At 44.3% G+C, this 22820-nt stretch overlaps 1 protein-coding gene and 1 pseudogene across 2 annotated transcripts; both read left to right on the forward strand.

Moving 5' to 3' along the window:
• Window positions 1–22820, forward strand: LOC119816765 (serpin B6-like). Of its 2 annotated transcripts, none has more exons than XM_038333712.1 (7): window positions 1–107; window positions 6460–6634; window positions 8798–8950; window positions 10670–10787; window positions 14227–14369; window positions 21880–22035; window positions 22334–22820. In XM_038333712.1, the coding sequence occupies exons 2-7, from the start codon at window positions 6470–6472 to the stop codon at window positions 22724–22726; spliced, it is 1128 nt and encodes a 375-aa protein (XP_038189640.1). In that variant the 5' UTR covers window positions 1–107; window positions 6460–6469; the 3' UTR covers window positions 22727–22820. The 2 variants fall into 2 exon arrangements, with proteins under 2 accessions (XP_038189640.1, XP_038189639.1); XM_038333711.1 differs by lacking the exon at window positions 1–107 and adding an exon at window positions 2527–2639.
• LOC119816297 lies at window positions 20250–20738 on the forward strand (annotated as a pseudogene).

A 22820-nucleotide genomic window follows, 5' to 3' on the forward strand; every position in this document is an offset into this window, starting at 1 on the left:
CAGACACTTACCTGGGCCATCCACAGATCACTGCCACAGACCACAGTCATAGAGCACTACCACAGAGCAGCGGCTGCCGGAGAACAGAGGAAACACAATGTGGGGAGGTAGGAGACAGGGTTGTGTGATCAAGCTGTGCCACTTGTACCCTAGTCTGTGTGTGGATCGCTGCTTTCAGGTTGGGTCTTGTCCTGGGCTTTAGAAAGCAGCAGTTGGATCCATGTTAGTAGCAACAATTGAGACAGAAGAACTCTGTCTTGTCTGTGTACATAGATACCACATTGTTTCTGGATCTCATGCTGGCTTTCCCTCAGCTCCGTGTTTCCTCATATTACAGGCCTGTAATTCCTGCACATGGGAGATAGAGGCAGATAGATCAGAGGTCCAAGGTCATACCCAGCTACAAAGCACATTTAAGTTCAGCTAGGGCTACTTGAGACCATCCTGGGCTTTGTGAGTCCCTGTAACATACATACACATGGGGGGTGGGGAACCACACAGAGAAAAATCCAGAAAACCGGGGGGGGGGGGAGGGGTGGGGAGAGACAAAGACAGAGACAGAGAAACAATGAGAGATAGCAATCTGAAAACCAAAAGAAAAACTAAGAAACCAACCAACCAAAAAAAATTCTGGTAAATTATTAGAGAAGACACAGTATTCCGTCCTTAATTCTGAGAGGCTAGTAACATGAAAACTATTACTAAGGAGAATCAGGATCAACAGTGGGGGGTAGCATGGCAGGAGACAGAGATTGCGGTTCTCAGTTCTCAGTACAGCATGTAATTCATAGCTGTAGAACAGGCGGGTGACGGTAGGTGAAAATTACTAGGAGCAAACCCCAGAGGTGATAGGCATTCTGGCATCCATTGAAGATGGGCCCAGGGTGACCAGAAACTGTCTGGCGAGATATGGTGGCTGATTAGCTATCAAGACTGATTAGATGTTGAAAGGGAAGGGGGATTCTGGTTAGCTAACAAAAATTCTTGTAAACGCTAGATTTTACAGGTGGGCATGATGGCTCGTGACTGTAGTGTCAACAATGGGGAGATAGACACAGGAGGTCAGAGTTTGAGGCTATTCTAGTCTATACAGCGGGCCTTTATTTCAAAACAAATAACAAAATGGATTTTTTTTTTTTTAACCAGGAAGTACATAGGTAAGTTTGGTAGACTGGCTGGGGTTGCAACCATCAGAGACTCCTCCATCAGTTACCGACCCAATGGAGGGGAATTCCATAACTAACCAAAAAGACCTGTGTATTTGTGTTTGTGTGCCAATTGTCTTTTTTAGGAATTCAGATTCCTTCCAGGATATCTTTCCTTCTCTTGGCTCACTCAGTTGGAAGGCACACATTGACGCACACTTGGATGACTGTGTAAATCAGCATTGATGGGAACTTGGCTACGTGTTAGCTATGATAACATTTGAAATGATCTGAAATGTAAGCATCAATCAAAATGCACACTAAGAAACACAGGGAAAGCTAGGAAAGGAAACAAGAGAGTTCTGTGCAATATTTTAGGGAGAGCACCAAAACGTGTTGAATAGCAGCTTGTAGATCTGGGGCAGAGAACAGAAAAAAAAAAAAATGCTACCTTTTGATGATACGTAGGAAATTAGAATTATTTAGAGAACCCTAATATACACCTGTACATAGACTATACACACTGTAGTTTTGCAAAGGGTGGACTGGGAGAATAATCCAGAAGCAATAAAGCTGCGGTGGAAAGACTGGAAAGGCTAAGGGGAGGAGGATAGTGGGGGCATTCCTCTGTGTTTTCAAACAGGAGTGACATCTCACAGCTGGTGGGGCGGCCTGGTTTGCTGCTGACATTTAGAGAGGCCAGGGGGCTGCCAAACATCCTATAAGGTCTGGCAGGCTCCATAGGCAGGACACCTCTAGCGCAGATGTTAGCAAGGTCAACGTTGGGAATCCTTGACTTAGTGTGAGGGTGAAGGAGGCAGAAAGGATCTGAGGTTTCCAGAATTGACCAGTCTTTTATACCTGACCAGCAATCTCCCCACCAGGTCACCTTTCTCCCTAGGAGAGATGTGAGGTGTCAGTTTTCCGTGCCATTTATATAAAATGTCAATACCTGTAGTGGAGTCTGACACAGCATTGACCATGGTGGCTTTTTTTTTTTTTTTTTTTTTTTTTTTTTTTTTTTTTTTGTGCATGCTGGGCAGGCATTGACCTCTTGCCATAATCCTAAAAGCCTCCTCCCCGCTTTTAAAATTCCTGCTCAATACTGTCTCATTTATTCCCATTAAGAGCTGGCACATTTTCCCCAAGTGGGCATCGTCTTAAAAACTCCTTCCTGGTTTAGTTCAATTCCTTGTTTTTTCATAGCTTGTATAGTCAGAGCAACCAATACTAAACCGGCCTGAAGCTAGCTAGCTGCTGGCCCCCTACTGCTGATTATGATCAAATAGCAGAGACTGTCTCGCCTCCGCCCTCTAGCTTTTCCTTCTCACCTCGACAGCCCACAGCCACCTCTGTCGTCCCCTACCCCCACCCCTACCCCCCTCCCCCGCTCCCACTAGGGACTTCCTGACTCACACCACCCCGCCCCGCCGGTATTAGAGACCTTCCTCTCCTTGGTTCAACTTGTGGCCGGCCTGAACCTAGGATCCCAGGGTAAGCTCCGCTGCGGTGGGGCTGTGGGGCGGGGCGCTAGGGGCGCCCACGTAGAGGGGAGGAATGGGCGTGGAGCTAGGAGGGAGCCCAGAAGTCTCCTTCTGTTCCCTGTGCTGAGATTTGCCCTGTTACAGACAGGCATCAGAATCCGGGAGGGTTGGGAACCTAGAGGGACCTAGTAATCTGTCCAGAGCAACAGGATTTGCTGCTACCCAGGTGGCCTCTTACTGGCTGCTGTGTCCTAGTTTCAGAGACCGGGCTGGGCTGTTCTCAGGTTGCCCTCAGAATTTATAAACTCATATGCCTGAGAGGATTGATACCGAGGACAATTACAGATTTTTCTTTCTTTTTAAAATTTAACTCATGTCTGGGAAATGTTGCGGGACTAATAGGACATAGGCAAAGTTTTGATAAGATATCTGTGCCAGATGAAACTGGAATGTGTGTTTGTTTTTCCTCTCTTCCTCTTTGTTTTGTTGATGGACTCCCAGCCTTGTACTACTGGATGCTGGCTCACCCCTACCCCGGCACCCCCAGCTCCAGCCCAAGCCACAGGCATGCTCTTCCACCTTCCTCCTTGAATCTGTTTTGATAATTAGAAATATGGAAATCTAGCATTCACTTGGTGTCAGGAAGCTGGTGAGGTTTGGCTCTTCACTGGTTTCAAATTGTGTGGGAAGTCGTTGCTTGTGATAGCATTGTCCCCAAGGCTGCCCTCTTCCTCCTGTGGATAGCTGTGGTATGGGGTCTGACTATCTTTTGGGAGCAGTGCTGAGGCTCAGGGATATGCATGTGGCTACAGGAATGACTGATGTTAGTGTCTGAGGACTTCCCTGAGTAAGGGCATCGGCTACGCCTTCTGTCATCGCACAGAGAGGGGGTGTTTGGCACATAAGTCTCAAGGTCGATGTCTGGCATCTTTATTATGCTTCCCTTCTGTGTACTTCTAGACAGGGTCTCTTAGTGAACACAGGACTGGCCATTTTGGCTATTCTGGTTAGCCAGCTTGCTCCGGGCATTCACTGTCTCTTCCTCCAGTGGGCTGGGAATCCAGAGGTTGTGGCCTCTGTCTGGGTTTTACATGGGTTCTTGGGACCCAAGCTCCTGTCCTGCTTGTGAGGCAAGCACTTTACCTTTTAACAGTCTGCCCAGCCTATTATGTTTATAAAAAGAATTGATCACCTGAGGATTTCGTATCTTCAGATTTCAACTAATGGTTTTCAGATACGCAGAAAAGGCTATTTAAATTTCTACCAGGCCTGTTCCAGTCCAAAGCGTCTTGCTACAGTTCAGTGAATCTCCACTAGCTCCTTGCAGATACAACAGATGAAATCGGAGCCGGGTTTGGAATCAACAGTTTCCCCATATCTGACAGAAGGGCATTGTCAGAAGAGCAGCAGGTGGTGGGTATGGTTTGGGAAATTGGCCGACCAGGAAAGAAAAGGTGGGAACCAAACAAAAGTCAAAGGACCCATTAAACCAGCATTTAAACAGTCAAAGTCTGTGAGGAAATGAAGTTATCCTTACGGAGATCAAGAAGCACAATGAAGTGGAGACTCCTGACTTAGGAACATACTGTGCCTAGAACTCAGTCAGTACCCAAGGTGGCAACACTGCTGCAAGTGGAGATGATTCCGTAATAGGCTCATAGAGCTGCTCTTAGCAGCACAGGACACTGTGCAATACTAACATTAATAGTATGGTTTATGTCCCTAATTAAAAATTGTTTTCATTTTTGAAAGTAACATGACATTTTTTGCACAATGTGAGTTTTGACCCCAGAGTCTGAAATATCCCAGGCAAGGGCTTTGCCACTAATCTGTATTGTCTGCTCCAGGAATAGTATTTATACAGTAGTGAACACTTTCACATTATATAAGGATTAGCATGTGTTGGGGATATGCACTGAATATTTTTAGTCTCTGAGTATTTGATTGCTAAAAATTTATATATTGCAAAGTGAAACTGAAAATTGTTTCATTGTTATGCAATATATTCTTTTCAAATTTATAGCTATGGATGAGTGAGGATTTTACTTAAGGTTCTGACATATTTCACCAAAAATGTGAGGAATAAGGGGGAATAAAGATATGATGATTTTTAGGCATTCAGATGTTTAGTTATTCTGGTCATAGAAATAGTTTGTCCTATGCACTTTATCTCCTTGTTCGCAGAGAGCCATGTTAAACTAACAGTCAAGGAGACAATCTTCAGCCATTCGAAGAAGGTCAAGACAAGAGAGGGATGGACAGGACAAGGACGTGACAGGCCTGCAGATGTTTGCAGGGAGCATGTTGCTGGAGGAAGTTTCTCAGTGTCAGTAGAGGGAAGAAGAAACTCAGAAAGGGCCACAGGTGCAGTCTTGGAAGGAGAAGTCTCTCAGAGTCAGGGGTGAGTGCAGGGAAGGAAAGGCCATGATCTAGGGTCAAATGCCACCATACTTCTCAACAGCAAAGCTGATGGCTGTAAAACAGTCAAGCAAAGGCTCCAAGATTCAAACACGAAAACAATACCCAGCCTATTATAGACGCTGCTAAGGTCTCTGTGGAAAGGAAGGACAATGATCTTGTCAGAACATCAATAAATCAACGGATTGGACAGCATGTGCCATCAGAGTGAAGGAGGGAAGCAGGAAGCAGCAAACTCTTTGGGCCCAGCACAGATGACACTGGTAGAGGGGTCTGAGCTGTGCAGCACTTACAGCAAAATCATCCAAAATGGAGCCCTACGAATAATGTGGTCCAAGAATACCAGTTGGCACAACACATTTGCATGATGAAACAGAAGAATGATATACTGGGCTCAGGTGACTGCCTCCGAGTGTCCGTGTGTCTCAGAAGAGTCAAGTGCATGGGAGCTTTCAAGATGGCCTTTACTGCATGGTCCATTTGGGCGGTGAAGGGAAGTGTGTCTCCCAGCTTGGTGCTGGTGTGCTCAATGGCAGCAGCTGGGTTTTCACTCAGTTCTGTCGCTACAGCTGCACTCACAACCCTTCCACCAACAGAAATGAGGAGATGAATGATGTTGTGTCCCTGGGCTAGAGAGGTTGTGTATCGCATGGAAGGCCATTTTGTTGTTACAAGCCAGGATGTTTAAGACCAAAAATCCCAAGGAAAAGTAAACAGTTTAAAGAGAATCTCACTAACCAAAATAGGATATTTCTGAGCATCAATAATTAAAAGAAAAAAAAACAAAAACCAAGTTAGCTGAAATAGTTTATAAAGGCTGTGAGTGTGTAAGTTCAAAGGTTGGGACCTGGGATTATATCTTCAGCACCTGTGTCAGGCTGAGCACAGCTAACAACCAGGTTGTATTCTGTGTCTCTTCATTTGCACTGGAGCTGGGTTCCCTTCCCTTCCCTTGCTGGTAGGCACTTGCTTTCCTCTTTTCTTGTTCTATATCTCTTCTCACAACTATTTAGAGTTTCACTGGAAGCTCCATCGAATGCCAAGGCTGTTAGGGTGCAGAAATGGGAGTTTGGTAACTGTTTGTGGGTGATGTCAGAGAAGACAGGCCTGGCTCCTGCAGTCTCAAGCTTCCTGCCTCTTCTGCTGCCTTTGCAGATTTGTGGGCTGGTGAGTCTACTGCTGCCTCTTGTCCTCTCTCCTGACTCCTGGATCCCCATGTAATTAATGATTTCCTGCAAGGCCTGAAATTAGCTCCCAGCAGGACGGTATCATGTGATGTATGTAAGCTTTACCTTTCATGCTGCGTGTGCCCTGTTCACTGAGCCCCAGCATCTCTGTATGAATGAGAGTGAAGATTCAGCCCGCGCATCAGCCCGTATGTATGTGATACTGATTTCAATTCCTTATTCCAGGCTCGCTATCATGGATCCTCTCCTGGAAGCAAATGGCACCTTTGCCTTAAACCTTTTGAAAATCTTGGGTGAAGACAGCTCGAAAAATGTGTTTTTCTCACCCATGAGCATCTCCTCAGCCCTGGCCATGGTCTTCATGGGGGCAAAGGGAAACACTGCAAGCCAGATGGTTCAGGTAAGCAGCACCATTTCTCAGCAGCTAAATACCACGAACTGTCAGTCGAGCTGGTCCAAATCTCCAAGTGACTGCTCTTGATGAACAACTGTTGGCGACACTGGAGTGTGGGTGTATGTGATGGAAGTATCTGCTATTGCTGCTGGGACGCTGGCATGAGCACCTTGACCCATTAGTGCTGGTGGGGTGAATGGTGGTAGTGTTAATAGGAAGGTTGGGGATCACTAGGGCCAGGAACATCAAAGGTTCAGCGCCAAGTCCACCCTTTCCCGCATTATATGTTCTCTGACTCCTCGTGGCCCTCAGTCTTCCTCCAAGGAAAGTACACCGGATTGATCCCTTCCATGACCCTAAAATTTCTTCCCACATTCGGTCAGGAACAGAAGCAACTGCAACTCCTTCTGGGTACAGTGCTTTAGGTGCAGAGGTCTGTGAATCACAGAGACAACCTGCCCGGAATAACTTGGGGAGACAATGAGGGATGTGGGATTTGCACCCTTTCTTCAGAAATGGGGATGGGGACATGTGTTAGTAGGCACACGTATGTAACAAACACCACTGGTTAGGTGATTTAAATAACACACATTTTTACTTTTACTATTCTACAGGCTGAAGTCTAAAACCAAGAGGCTGACATTTTGGTGTTCTATGCCTTACAGATAGCAGCTACTTTCCGTGTTCTCACTGTGTATTTCCTGTTTGCTGCGATCTGATCTCCTTTCTTATAATGATACTTATCAGACTGGCTTAGAGTTCACCCTTATGGCCTCTTTCTAACTTTAGTATTCCTGCACAGGCCTATCTCCAAATATGGTCACCATTATTTAGACAGATAACAAAGGTCACAGGGACAAGGTCTCATATGTCTTTTGCCACAAACAAGTACTTCTGCCCGTAGACACCACACCACAGGCCCTGTTCTCCAGACCCCAGTGGTCCTTATTTCACTCCCCTGCCATGCCAGCTAGTGAGTCTAAAGCCAATAACATGAACTAGATTTCTGGATTGCTGTGCTCCTTATCAATTGTTTTAGAACGAGCCAAGCTGACGTGCAGTGGGTGGAAACCATGCTGACAATGTTTCTCAGAATCTTGGGTCTTATGAGGAGTTCCTCTCCTTGGGGTGGAACCAGGTGAACTCTTTCAGCAGGGCTGGAAGATCCCCTGAGGCTGATCTCACATCTGAGGCGCCAGCTGTTGGCTATAGCTCTGGTTCTCTTCCAAGTCACTACGCATGGTAGTTCCTACTGCAGAGGTTTCCATGCTGACAGCAGCAGGATAGTTTGTTCTTCCTTCCATGAGGCTAGCTGGACACAGATAAGGCACTGGGTCTTTGAGGACCCACGCTTGGAATAGTATTACCTCTGAATACTGTTGGCAAGTGTCTTGGGGTTGCCATTGCTGGGAGGAGACACCAAAAGCAACTTGGGGAGGAAAGGGTTTATTTCCACTTACAGTTCCGTATAACAGTTTGCCAACAAGAACAGTAAAAGCAGGGACTCACACAGTGCAGGAACCTGGAGATAGAAACTGACACAGAGGCCATGGAGGAGTGCTGCTTACTGGCCCAGTTTTATTGAGGCATTTTTTTTTTTTTGAGACAAGGTTTTCCTGTACTACCCTGGATATCCTGGAACTCACTTTATAGACCAGGCTGGTCTCAAACTCACAGAGAGCAACCTTTCTCTGCCTCCCAAGGGCTAGGATTAAAGGTGTATACCACCACTGCCCACTTGGAGACATTTTCTTAACTGAGTTTCCCCCTCTTTTCTGATGTCTTTACCTTGTGTCAAGTTGACGTAAAACTCACACAGTCAGGCAGTAGGAAAGCCTGCCTAGCCCCAAGGGCAGAGGAGAGACTACCAAGGTCTCAGGCTGGGAGCTGCCTGCTTTGAGCCATTAGAGGTTGGGTTGGCACTAATGATTTCAGCCAGATATTAAGTAGTGAGCATGAAGAATTGAGGTTTTTGGAGGTCCATTTCTGCTCAGTCCAGAAATGACAGAATCTCAAAAAGGACATTAGATAGGGAACAGTTAAAGCAACATTGTCGTCTTTTTGGGTGATTATTTAAGTGGCAGCAGGGATCTGTAAAATTCTGAGAATGAGCTTAGTGTTGACTCTTTTCCCAAAGCTGCACTTACTGGAATTCTGTGTTGATTTCAGGCACTCTCTTTGGAGAAATGCAGCGGCAATGGCAGTGGAGATGTCCACCAGGGCTTCCAGTCACTTCTCACCGAAGTGAACAAGACTGGCACCCAGTACTTGCTCAAAACAGCCAACAGGCTCTTCGGTGAAAAGACTCTTGATATCCTAGCCGTAAGTCTTCCCAGTTTTCATGAATGAGAAAAGAATTATGTGGTACAGCAGGGAGTATGTGAGCTGGGTGTCCCCAACTATCTGGGCACTGGTGCAATTGTATGTGGTCATGTGCATTTGTGTTGTTTTGAATTGTACAGAATACAAATTAAGTCAGCAAAGCATGAGCCCTCCTCAACCTGTTTCCCAATCTCCATGTCACCCAGGATAAGAAGGAATATAGAGTTGATGTATATCTTCCTGCATATGTGGAAATTATTTGTGAATATTTTTTTCTACATACAGCTATCAGAACATATATATTGCCTCAAAATTTGTTTCTTTCATCCTTTGTATTTATGTTGTATTACAATTTATTATGTTATTATTTATTATCGTCCCGCTATTTTTATTGTTTTTACTGATGTTGGGATTCACATGGCTTCACACACGCTAAGCATACATACACTCAAACATTGAGCCACATCCCCTGTGATTAGCCATCCTTTGACAGTCATGAGCATACTTGTTTCATGGCATGGAAAACCATTTTACCATGAGGGAGTGTAATTTGTACCCTGTCTGGGCCATTGCCAACCATGTGATATTATTGAATATGACTTTATACACTGTTTATTTGCTCCCAGATGCATTTGTGGAAGGAAGAAAGTGAAGCTTTGAGATTGTAATATGCATTGTTAATATGCATTGTAATATGCATTGTTAATTGTTCTTCCACTGGACTTACAGGGACCCTCTGAGAAGCTGTCTCCTTCTCACACCTAAGGAGAATTGTGAAGTTCTATTATAAAAACAGTACCCTGAAAAAAACAAATGAAATATATAGCCAAGAGCAGTTTGGAAGAAAGATTCCCTAGTCTTTCTTTCCTCATTACTGCTTTATTGTTATTACTTATTATCATTCCTTATACACTATCAACATAATGCGTGTTCCAGCACATTTGTGCTGCTGTATTATTTTCTGTTCTAACACAGCAGATTGCAGGCAATCATCAACATCACTCTCATCTCATATAATATGTCAGCAATAGAGTCTGAGCATCTTTTTGTGCTGCTGGAGATCAAACCCAGGACCTTGTGCATGCTCGGCCAGTCTTCCACCACCAAACTCTTCACCAGACTATGCCCCTAGCCCTGATTGCTTTTTTGTAAGTTTCTCACTGGGAGGCTGAGCCACCCAGTGTGGTAAGCACTAGACCCATGTAGCTATTCACAATCAAATCATCAATTAAAATAAAATAATTCTGTCTCCTCACTTCACCTGTTGTATTGAAGCAGTCTGTGGCCCTAAGTGACATCAGGCTTGCATAGTGCCAATTTATGCTTCTGTTCTCACAGAAGGCTGTGTGAAAGACTGGTACAGTGTGACTTCCCATGTCCTGTGTTCCCTGTGACACCATAAAGTGCTGTTGTAGCCCTTGTGGGGCTGTCACTCTGCAGGTCCTAGAGTTACTGCATCTGAGGATTTCCCCAGTGAGCTCAGTCAGTCTTAGCTACTGCCTGCAGGATTTTCAGCATGTGACATTTTAAGACCACCCTCAATCAAAACTAAAAATTAAGAGTTGACTACAGAGTGTATTTTTGATTTCTCCTCTTTTTTAGTAGTAAGTGCCTCTGTACATCATTGAATTCATGCTTTTTTCTGCTTTTGTGCACAGGGAAGGAGGCTTTTGGTGTTGATCACTTTTGTGGCTGTGTAATCGTGTTATTCTGTCTCAGTCTTTTAAAGATTCCTGCTGCAAGTTCTACGAAGCAGAGATGGAAGAGCTGGACTTTAAGGGTGATACAGAGCAGTCCCGACAGCACATCAACACCTGGGTCGCCAAAAAGACAGAAGGTGAACTCAGTATTGTTCTGTTCTGTTCATTTGTTTGGTTTTGGTGCTGGGAATTGAACCCAGGGCCTTGAGCATGCTCTATAGAAGGCTCTCTATTACTGAGTTACCTCCTAGTCAAAGTCAGCCACGTTTAATAGTCTTATCTCTCATTCAGAACATCAACTCTTTGTTTTTTAAGGTGATTGTCTTAGTTAGGGTTTCTATTGCTGTGAAGAGACCATGACCATGGCAACTCTTATAAAGAAAAACATTTAATTGGGACGGCTTGCTTACAGTTCAGAGGTTTAGTGCATTACCGTCATAGTGGGAAGCAAGACAGCATGTGGGCAAGCATGGTGCTAGAGCTGAGAGTCCTTACATCTTGATTGAAAGACAGCAGGAAAACTGTCTCACTGGGCATAGCTTGAGCATAGGAGACCTCAAAGCCCACCTCCACAATGACACACTTCCTCCAACAAGGCCACACCCACTCCAACATGGCCACATCAAATAGTGTCACTCCCTTTGGGGACCATTTTCTTTTAAACCACCACAGCGATACTTCCTTTTTATTTTATGGTTTTGCCATGCTAGGAATCAACTCCAGGGCTTTGCATAAGATAGCAAGGCCTACACTACTGAACTATAGCCCTCAGCCCTAAAGTGGAGCCTCTTCATCTTTTCCTGTTTGTGACTCTTTTCACCTAAGATATTCTTCTGTGACTGAGCATCAGGTGTCAAACAAAGCAAACATTTAAATCTTAGAACAATTATTTTGTATACACATGTGATCATTTATTTAAGATGAAAACACATTTGCATACTAATGAGATTGTATTGCTTGTCCAACCCAACAAGATCCATATATATATATATATATATATATATATATATATATATATAAAATTTGGTATTTACTCACTGAAGAATGATGATAGGAAAATATTAGAAGCCTGTATCTTTTATGATTAGGCCATTCTGTTTGTATAAGAGCAGAAAACGTGTGTGGGAAAACACTATAGTTCCCAGCATTCAAGAGTCTTGAATGTGAACCACAGTGCTTTAGGTGGTGCAGGTTAGTGTCATAGGAATGACAAGGTGCATAGTGCAGTGCACATATGTATGTTCAAAACCATGGCTCCAGAGAATCCATGTGGTGCAATATAGTCCATTAATGCCAGAACACCCCAGACTGATTACATGGTTGATTTCAAAGTAATTTTTTGTCCTTGTGCATTCAAATACCTTTTACTGTTGCTATTTTTTGGCCACTGCCTCGTTCAGTTACACGGTGGGATCATGACCCCCATTTTAAGAAGCTTTGCTCTACAACCAGGTGTAGTGGTGCAGGTTTTTATTCCCAGTATTTGGTGGGCAGAGAAAGAGACAGAGGGCTCTTTGTGAGTTAGAAGTCAACTTGGTCTATAGACTTGATCAACATATAATGAGTTCTTGGCTAACCAGGGCCACTTTTTGAGGACTGGTCTCAAAGTAAGAGGGTAGAGAAGAATCTTTGCTCTAAATTGATGCAACCTTTACAGTCCTGCCTTTGATAAATTAACAGTATCTGACATGCTGTCTGGATTAATCCTGCTCTAACCAGTGTATCTGTGATGTCTCCCTGTATCTTAGATCGCTTTTCCAGACCCCATTTTTTCCCTTCCTTCCCATTTATCTCTCTCTCTGCCCCCTTTCATTCTTTTCTTTCTTTTAGTCTCTTTAAGAATAGACTGGCCTGGCGGTGGTGGCGCACGCCTTTAATCCCAGCACTTGGGAGGCAGAGGCAGGCGGATCTCTGTGAGTTCAAGACCAGCCTGGTCTACAAGAGCTAGCTCCAGGACAGGCTGTAAAGCTGCAGAGAAACCCTGTCTCGAAAAACAAAAAACAACAACAACAACAACAACAAAAAAAGAATAGACTGAACAACAGTCTCTGAGTCAGGAGCTTCCTGCTCTAGTGTGGCTCAAATTCTAGAGTTCTAGTATATTCCTACAGGTGGGTTGGCCCTGCCCTCATTCACCTGCAGTGTAGGTGGCTCTTTATGTCCCACCTCCCAGATAATCACACAGAGAATTATTATTAACTATGACAGCTTAGGCTTGGTTCTAACTAGCTCTTATAACTTAAATCAACCCATTTCTATTGATTTATTTTCTGCCTTGTGATTTTATTATGTTTGCTCTGTACTGCCAATACTGCTTCCCTTCTTCCTCCTTCTCTGGCTGGTGACTCTCCGTGTCTCTGCTCCTTTGCTTCCCAGCATTCTGCCTAGATAGTGACCATTCAGTTTTTTATAAACCCAATCCAAGTGACAAGTCTTCACAGTGTACAAAAAGATTATTCTGCAACACTGCAATTGTAAGCTGTCACTTATACTGATAAGGAACACTGCATAGGTGCTCGTCTACTTTTAAATTGAATTTTAAAAACCCAACATAGGAAATTATGCATATGTATAAGGAAGGCTCTGTGTTATTTGCAACACATATAATCTTCCTCAGATAGAAGGTTAATGATCCAAATATTATTGTGTGTGTGTGTGTGTGTGTGTGCAGTTCCACCTGTGTGTTCACATGTGGGTGCATGTGCATATATGTTGTTTCTCAGGCAGTCTGTCCATCTCACCATCATTTCCTATTTTTTCTTAAGACAAAGTCTCTCATTGGACTGGAACTCACCACGTAGGCTATGCTGGATGCTCAATAAGTTCAACAGATCCATCTGAGTCTACCTTCAAAGGGTTGAGATTACAGACATGCAAGATCACATCTACCTGTTTGGATTTGTTAGTTTACATGGGTTCTGGGAATTGAACTCAGGTCTTCATGCTTGTAAAGCATACATTTTAATGACTGAGTGATTTGATTATATATCCAAGCCATTTTTAAATGATTTACTTTTTAATTATATGTATGCCTATGACTTTGCGTCTGAGTGTAAATGTGTTCACCTGTGGGGGTCAGAAGAGGGCATCAGATCCCCTGTGGTTGAGTCACAGGTATTTGGGAGCCACTTGACACAGAAGCAGTGTCCTTTGCTAGAGCAGTAAGCGCTCTTCACCCCTGAGCTATCTTCCTAGCACCCCCTCCATTTTTTTAAAAATAAAAGTCCTTCAAGTTTCTTCTTTAAGACATGTGTGCTCTCTTTCTAGCTCACGTGTTAAGGGTTTTTTATACTGGATGCACTAGTGTTGACTCATACATTTTATGTATTCATTGGAACACTGATGTTTTTATTTCCTGAATATCTTCTTTTGTCTATTTTTTCTTATTATTATAACCTTTGAAAAGTGTCCCCTTTTTTGTGGTGATGGTTGTGTTGTTTTAGGGACAAATACTTGACTTATATTTAAGGGACAGTGAATTCCATTAAATGTGTGCTTGACCATTCAAGCAGGTGGTCCCTTTGCATGCATCTGCCAACTCTCTTAGTTCAATGGCTTTTTAATTCTTCCTTTCAGATAAAATTACAGAGCTGCTGTCTCCAGGCACAGTGAATTCAGACACTCTGCTGGTCCTTGTAAATGCCATCTACTTCAAAGGAAAATGGGAGAAGCAGTTTAAGAAAGAGGACACCCAGGAGATGCCTTTCAAAGTCACCATGGTGAGTGCTGATTGGTCCTTTACTGGCCTCTAAACCATACAAGAAGGCTGTCTCATGCAGCCTGTGCTTCATATAGCTTTGGGTAGCTTGGCAAGGACTCCTTGCTAACCTTTGGGGATCTTCTCTCATCCATTTCATCTTGTAGGGTACCACATGGATACCTGTTTGTTCCCCAGTTTCTTGTCAGTACCCTACTACTGTGACCTGTTATGTTCTTGCTGGTGTCTGCATACAGGACAAATCTATGGCTCTGCTCTCTGTTTACTTCATTTGGGTTGTAGCACTCCTCAGCTTTCTATGTACAGTGTATAAGGCTCTTCGGGTCCCTGGATCTTGCCCATCTTTCCCGATTCCCTGTATTTCCAGCACTGCCCTCCACAAAACTCCCATGGTATATCCCCATTCCTCAAGCTGTCACCACACTCCCTGCCGGTCTCTACAAGACAACACAGCAGTCAACCACTTTTGTCACTGCTTTTGAAGGGAGACAATTGTTTTAGAGTGGCTAGCTTATGAACATTACTCAGTAAACACAGAAACAGTGTGTGACATTCAGTTCAGCTTTGGCGGGGCAGGTACAGATTTTTGCTTACAATAAGAGAACAAAGGCATGTGTGTGCAAGATAGACTCTAAGTTTAACAACCTCCATCTTGGAGGATATCACTTGCTGAAGGATCTCCTTTGTTGTCTGCTTTCTCAACATATGGCCTTACACACACCACACACACACACACACACACACACACACACACACACACGTAATTTTTATTTCCTGTGCATTACTAGTGTTTTGCATGCATGCATATATGTGCATTTTCCTCTAGTCCATGTTGTACCGAGAGCACATGATTTAAGGGCTCTAAAATGAATGGTTGTGAGCTGGTGTACGGGTTTTAGGAACTGAAACTGGGTCCTCTGCAGGAGCAGCAAGTGCTCTTTACTGGTGAGCCATCTCTCCATTCCAAGAGGATCTTTCTTATCATGCTTACACCATGGCTTGGACCTTAATGTTGTACGAACACAGAAAAGGACAGAGAGAGGAAGGAGAGCAAGAAGTCTCTCCGTTGAGCTCCTGCTCTTTCATCCAGAGGGAAATATTTCTAATCCATTTTATTCTATTTTCATTTCTTATGTCTGCCGCAGAGAAAGATGCGGCTGTGGCTACAGTGAAGACTGACCGCAACCCATATGTGTATGTTGCCGGTCTAGTGAATGAGCTATGATAGCCATATTTTTTTTCTTATTTTGAATGAGTGAGCTTAACAGCCAGTTGAAGTAAAAGGACAAAAAAAAACAAGAGATAGATATAGACGGGTGAATGGATGCGCGAATGGATGGCCACCATCAAATCAGGAACTCAGAACATCACGTAGAAACTGATCGGAAAACCCCCAACTAAACAGAGCAGTCAGCTGGTGTTTCCAAGAGAAGGAACCCCAGGTGGAGCAGGGTGTCCCATAAATTAGCCAGCTAGAGTTCCCCATTGAGAGTCCCAGGCAGAACATAATGTGCCCTCTGTGAGGCTTTACAGTAAAAGACTAAGTAACAATAGATGGAGAGAACACCACCAAACAGAAGCCTCCTGGGAAGTTGAAGCCGTCATCTGAACCCCAGTTGAGCTTCCTCTCCGTGGCTGGGGTTCCCATGGCAGAACTTTTCTTTCCCGCTGTGGGTACTTTTATATCATGGAATAAGCACTAGACACATCTGTTGGAAACAGCTTACCTTCTAGCTGTTCTCAGGGACACCGTGTTTATACTCTTGGACTGTTTTGCATTTCCTGTCAGATCTGGGAGGAGGGAGACAGCTGATCATAGACCAGGAGCCTAGGATAATACTGGACATAAACATGTTTGGTTTGGAAACATGGGTGGAGGGGAGAGGCAACATCTCTTCCAGAGAGAGCTGCCGAGTAAGTTCAAACAGCACATGATAATTGCCAGTATAATGTACTTGCAGTAGCTTCAGGTCCAAAACCACAAGATTTTGTGTTGAAACAGATTTTTGTTTATATTCCACATTACTAAATGGATAGGAATTACAGACACAAATCAGTGAATCATTAAATTACTTTTATATTACATGATTGGATGCTTTAGGTACTGGAGACATATGGGGAGAAATTGACCAAGGCAGAGATCAACACCTTGTGGGTTATGGCCAAAAGCCAGTCTAGGCCCGTTTTCCCAGAGTTTCTTTGGGACACACTCCTGCTTGTTATTGGCAGATGCTCCAGTGGCAGACAAGCATGGCTGTGACAGAAACTATGTGGGCCATGGATCAGGAATCCAAACATCCCGGTAAAGTGTTCTAGCTGCAGGCCAGGGACGTGACTGAAGAGACAAGGCCAGGAAGCTGCTTGGCTCAGGGCTAGTTCAGGCAGACATGATATGGCGAAGACAGAACATTTGCTCCATTTGGTTCAGAGGAGTGTGCTGTGCCAGAGAACTGTGACTGCCAAGAGCTTTTTGCTGTGTTGGTCACAAGATATTCAGTAAATTTTGTGGTTGTTTCTAGCATTAGATCACAAGAATGGTCAGGAACCGAGGAAGACAGGTAGAGGACATGGTCACTCCTGGTTCAACTACAGTTTTGTTTCTAGGAAGGTGTTAATTTTGCCTGGCCCTCACTATTGCTGCTCAATAGTTGTCACTAATGTAGTCAGCAGGTGTGACTTGAGAACCTGCTGTGTTCCAGGCATTAACTGGCTGAGTGTGCCCACACACAGGAAGTTCTTTTTCCTGAGGCAGAGCAGTAAGAGGTAAACATAGGGAAGAACACTGTGGTTGACGGAAGGGCTCCTGAGACATACAGTGGAGCTAGTAGGATGCTGTGCTTGGGCTGGTTGTTGACCTGCTTCCCCTGGCTTCCTTGGCCTGCTTTCTTATAGATCCCAGGACCACCAGCCCAGGATGAAACCACCCACAGCGGGCTGGGCCCTCCCTCATTGATCACTAGCTAAAAAATGTCTTACAGCCTTATCTTAGGGAGGCATTTTCTCAACTGAGGCTCCTTCCTCTCTGATGACTCTAGCTTGTGTCAAGTTGACATCAAACTAGCTAGTATAGGGTGTGGTTACGGATGAAAGATACGAAGGAAGCCTTCACTGGGAAGATGGATGTGAGCAGATACCAGGACATAAGGATCTGAGGTTCTGTGTTCCGAGGACCAGTTTGCTGGGAAGAAAGAAGTGAATTAGTTTGCCACACACGCGCAAACTGCCCCGTGACTATGGTGGAGCAGTGAAGGGGGAGTGGCACAGGTGAGGGGGAGTGCAAGCAGGGCAAGCTTGTGTTGTGATTCTAGGTTGGTCTAAGGTTATCAACTTATGCTCACACTAGAGCAATGGTTCTTAAACTTCCTAAGGCTATGAATCTTTAATACAGTTCCCCATGTTGTGGAGACTAACATCCATAAATTTTTTTGTTGCTATTTTCACAAGGGCTTTAAAGTTCCAGTCTCAGTGCCCCCTCAGGGTTCAGAGAGAATGCTATGGTAAGTGGAGGGACTTAGAAAAATCTGAGGGCAAATGAATTCTCCACTGCATACTTTTCTATATCAGGTTCTTTATTGTTCTGCTTCTATCCTAACCCCTCTATCCTACTTCTAACTTCTCCTAGCTTCTTCTCTTAGCTTCTTTTTATTCTACTCTAAAAACTCTTCTCCTTCAGGAGCCTTGAAACAATAAAGAAATTACAAGAGCTGTTTCTCTTTGGTCAAGAGCACATTCCTAAGGCAAGTGATAGGGAGGTGAGCCATTGCCATGACAACTCAAGGGTCCAAGGTTACAGAAATGAGACAGTGACCAGCAGACAGTAGGTACAGCGAGATAGATCTTTTGTTAACAGACTGGCAAGCAAAGAATTCAGCAGGCTTTCCTTAGTAACCTTGGTTGGACATCTGCATTTCTGACCTTATACATAGTTGTAAGGTTTCAAACATTTGATCTTGTTAGGGATTTTCCTAACACGAGTTCTCTGCCAACACAAAAATTCCAATCAAGCCAAATCTCAATAAGCCAAATTAAAGAATATCCAGATTTAATGGGATTCCTGCGCTCTTGGATGGCCCCAAGGGAAACCAGGCAGCCACAAACGTGACCACGGTGGGGGGAGGGGAGTGAAGGCCACAAGGGGACTTTCCAGGGGAGTGGTTTAAATAGACTGGGGAAGTGGTCAAGTTTTTGGCAGGCTGCCTTGACCCTCCTTCGGGGAGGGGTCAAGGTTTGGTGGTCAAAGATGGAGGCCAGAGACTGGGACTTACAGATCTATTTACAAAAACCTTTAGTCTAGTTTAAACTTGCTCTGAGGTAGAAGTTAGCTAATTGTGTCCAGTTTGTGTTAGACTGAGAAGACACTGTTAATTTTTGACATTACTCTGAGTAAAAAGGTACAAAGCAGGCTTTTATGTGTCTACAGTCCTCATGGGACAAATAGATCCAGTTATAAAGCATGTCCCAGTATATTTTCTATATATCAAAATTACACAGCCAAATGGAAAGCCATTTTCCTAATCACCCACAGATATATGTGCCCAGTAGAGGGAGCATTTTCATGAGATAAACACACACACAGTGGGAAAACACCCAAAGGTTTTTTTTTTTTTTTTTTTTTTTTTAAGAAAGAAATAAAGTTCTCAGGGAAGAAATAAAGTGACTCATGAGAGAAACTACAGACAGAGAAACTGGTTTCCACAGCCAGAAAGTCCACGACCTTACCAGGTGGGCCTCCCTGTTAGAGAATCACTCATTGGTAGGTTGGCCTGTTGAATACTAGTTATCGCCTACTGTATTTCTCATGGCCCCCAATGCTGTTTCATAACTGTAATTGTGCTACTGCTATAAGTCATAATGTAAATAGCTGATAGGCAGGCTATCTGGTATGCAGCCACTGTAGGGGTAGCAACCCACGGGTTGAGAACCACGGCACGAGAGCATTGCCATACTGGGAAGTCAAACCACTGCCTTGTGCTGGGACCTCTGGCTGCTCTGCTGAGATCAGTGAGAAGGAGGCCATCACAGCACCTCAGGGCTGTACTGATGACAGTGAAGTTTTTTTTAAAAAAGTCAGATTTTGATTCTATTTCAAAGGGTCAGAGGTGGTAATACGGGAATGAGGCAGATGCAGGGTGTGAGAAAGGAATGATATTTGTATATCAGATATTTACGTTATGATGTCATATGTTCATCGTTGCGTGAGACGATAAGAGAAAGACAATCACTCCAAGATGAACTTCAGGCCTTGGCAGCAAGGAGGAGCAGCCTCTGATGTACTGAACCTTGACCCTCCGTTCAAAGGCATATGTATTGATGGTTACACAAAGTTGTTTTTTGGATAAACAAGTTCATCATAGCAATGTCCCTGATCTAATCTGTATGTGTTTCTGAAGGAAAGCATTACAGCCCTTCCCCTTTCGTCTTTATTGTGAACTCTTGGCAGTACCCAGCAACCCAAGAGCTCCAGGTGTGCCAGGGCTGTCTTGTGACTAAAACCACGCAAAGGCTGTAACGCTGCTTCAGAAAAGCATCTCTATAAATCACAGACAGCAATCACTGATTTCCACCATGACTTCTTCAAGGCCAAAGTCCTTCTAGAAAACAGCGGTTCATTCTGATGTTGACCTTAGATACAGTGAGAAGCAAGGATTCTGTTCTAGTGTTTGCCCTTGATACGGTGACTCTGCTAGATTCCTACAACAGACAGATAATGGTTTTGTCAGCTAGAAGGACTATGAGGGACAGTGTAGTGGCTTAAATAAGAATGGATTTCCCAGACTTATATTTGAATGTTTAGGAGTATTAGTAAGAGGTCTGGCCTTGGCTCTGGTTTCTGCTCCCATTGCTCATCGCTGACACTGGCAGAACAGCCAACTTGTGGACCATGGCTAACCTTGAGTGTACCTTTGTGGCCATCAGGCCAGACAGCATGCAGCATGACCTGGTGGGTGAAAGCATCAAGCACCTCGAGCAAAAGGGGTTCTGCCTGGTGGCCATGATGTTCCTTGGGGCTTCTGAGCAATACCTGAAGCAGCACCACATTGACATGAAAGACCATCCTTTTTTTCCTGGGGCTGGGGAAGTACATGAACTTGGGGCCTGTGGTGGCCATGAGCTGGGAGGGGCTCAATGTGGTGAAGACAGGCCAAAGGATGCTGGGAGAGGCCAATCCAGCTGATTCTAAGCCAGGCACCATTCGAGGAGGGGAGTTGCATTCAAGTTGGCAGAAACATCATTCATGGCAGTGATTCAAGTGTGAAGTGCAGAGAAAGAGATCAGTCTATGGTTTAAGCTTGAAGAACTGACTGACTACAAGTCTTGTGCTCATGACTGGGTGTATGAATTGAGGTGGATAGCTCTGGGTCCTTTTTAGCATTACTGGTGGATCCCTAGACTCAGCTCTTCATTCCCCAGAATGAATGGATCATCTTTTCTAAACCAATAAAAACTTTGGAACTGGAAAAAAGAGATGTGGCCTTGTTGGAGTAGGTGTGGCCTTGATGGAAAAAAGTGTCACCTTGGGGTTTCAAATACCTAAGCCAGGCCCAGAGGCGCTCTCTCTCTCCCTGTTGCTCGCTGACCAAGATGTAGCACTCTTGGCTCCGTCTCTAACACCATGTCTGCCTGTATACATCCATGCTCTTCCTGCCATGATGATAATGGACTAAACCTCTAAACCTGTAGAACCCAGTGAAATGTTTTCCTTTATAAGAGTTGCTGTAGTTCTATTCCTCACAGAAATAAAACACTGACTAAGACAGAGAATAGTTGTAGGGAGATCAGATTTGCAAAGCAAAGTACAGAGCTTGTGGTTACATCTTAAGTTGGGGTTTTCTTTCTAAGTGAAAAAGTCAGACAGGAAATAAAATGTAAGTGTGGAGCCCTAGGGGAGAAGTCCAGGCTAAAACAGTGAATTTGGGAATTATATTCCAAGTCATGAGACTAAATGATATTCCCCATAGAAAAGAATTGTTGACATAGGACATCAGACTTATTCGAGACTGAGCCAGTCATTTTCCTGACACTCTATTAACAGATATGGAGACAATCAATTTAAGAAGAGAAAAGGTTCATTTGACTCATCTTTAGGGATTCTATTTCCTGATAAGATGAATCCATGATTTAAACCTGTAATAGGAGTTCTGACTGGTGATGGTGGGATCAGATAGGGAGCAAAAGGGTTCACCTCAAGGATAGAAAGTGAAAGAAAGGAAAAAGAGGTCAGGATTCTCCAATCCCTTTCAAGGGCACATCCCAATGACCTAAATGTCCCCTACTAGGCCCCATATCTTCAAGATTCTACTCCCTCCCAAAACTCTACTCTGAGGACCAAGCCTTAAAAAATGGGTTCTTTGAGGCACATGTAAGTTCTAAATTACTCCAGAGGTTGAGGGGCTGATGGAATATTCTGGAAGCTTTACCAAAGTGCTCCTGGAGGCATAGAGTGGCTGCCTCTGTTGCCCAAAGTATCCATTGTGCCTTGTTTCAACTTAATATTTATCCATCCTTCACAGAATGAGGAGAAACCTGTACAAATGATGTTTAAGAAGTCTTCCTTTAAGATGACCTATGTGGAAGAGATATCCACTGCGATTCTGTTGCTTCCCTATGCTGGCAATGAGCTGAACATGATCATCATGCTTCCAGATGAGCATGTTGAACTGAGTACGGTAAGGATCAAGAGACCTTGATGGAACTGTGAGGGAGAAAGAGTGGCATTTGTGTTTCTGCAGAGGCAGCTTCCTAGGCTCCCATGACCATGTTTTTATCTTCCATTCATTTGTGAGGCTGGGGTGGAACCCAGAGCCTGGAGCCTGCTTGACAAACACTCACCACTGAGCTGAACCCCACCCCTCCCAGCTACTATATTAACTTAAAGCCACACATCCATGGGCAGTGTAGAGCCTCCCCATCATCTCAAGTGCCCCGAGTGACAACATTGTCCTAAAGTGTTCAACTCTCTTCTAGGTGGAAAAGGAAATCACTTATGAGAAATTCATAGAGTGGACGAGACGGGACAAGATGGATGAAGAAGAGGTGGAGGTTTTCCTCCCACGGTTTAAACTGAAGGAGAATTATGACATGAAGGACTTCCTGTGCAAGCTGGGCATGACTGATGCCTTTGAGGACAGGGCAGACTTTTCTGGAATATCTTCCAAGCAAAGCTTGTCTCTGTCCAAGGTTTTGCATAAGTCCTTTGTGGAGGTCAATGAGGAGGGCACAGAGGCTGCGGCTGCCACCTCCAGTGTCGTTTTTAAGTGTATGCCCCCCTACTTCTGTGCCGACCACCCCTTCCTTTTCTTCATCCAGCACTGCAAGACCAAGGGGATTGTGTTCTGTGGCCGGTTCTCCTCTCCCTGAGAGAGGGTGCTGCTGAGTCAGTCCACCACCTTTGCCCAGTCCCTCTCCCATGATCCATGATTTGTCTGTGGATTAATAAATGTTGTGACAATTC

The sequence above is a fragment of the Arvicola amphibius genome, chromosome 6, assembly GCF_903992535.2.
Source record: "Arvicola amphibius chromosome 6, mArvAmp1.2, whole genome shotgun sequence".
In the NCBI taxonomy this organism is placed as follows: domain Eukaryota; kingdom Metazoa; phylum Chordata; class Mammalia; order Rodentia; family Cricetidae; genus Arvicola; species Arvicola amphibius.

What these genes read in the sequence shown, in the direction of transcription:
- LOC119816765 (XM_038333712.1), top strand. Translation starts at nt 6,470, where the DNA reads ATGGATCCTCTCCTGGAAGCAAATGGCACCTTTGCCTTAAACCTTTTG. An exon ending in CTGCAAGCCAGATGGTTCAG is followed by an intron (nt 6,635 to 8,797) that starts GTAAGCAGCACC and finishes TGTTGATTTCAG; the next exon opens with GCACTCTCTTTGGAGAAATG. An exon ending in AGACTCTTGATATCCTAGCC is followed by an intron (nt 8,951 to 10,669) that starts GTAAGTCTTCCC and finishes ATTCTGTCTCAG; the next exon opens with TCTTTTAAAGATTCCTGCTG.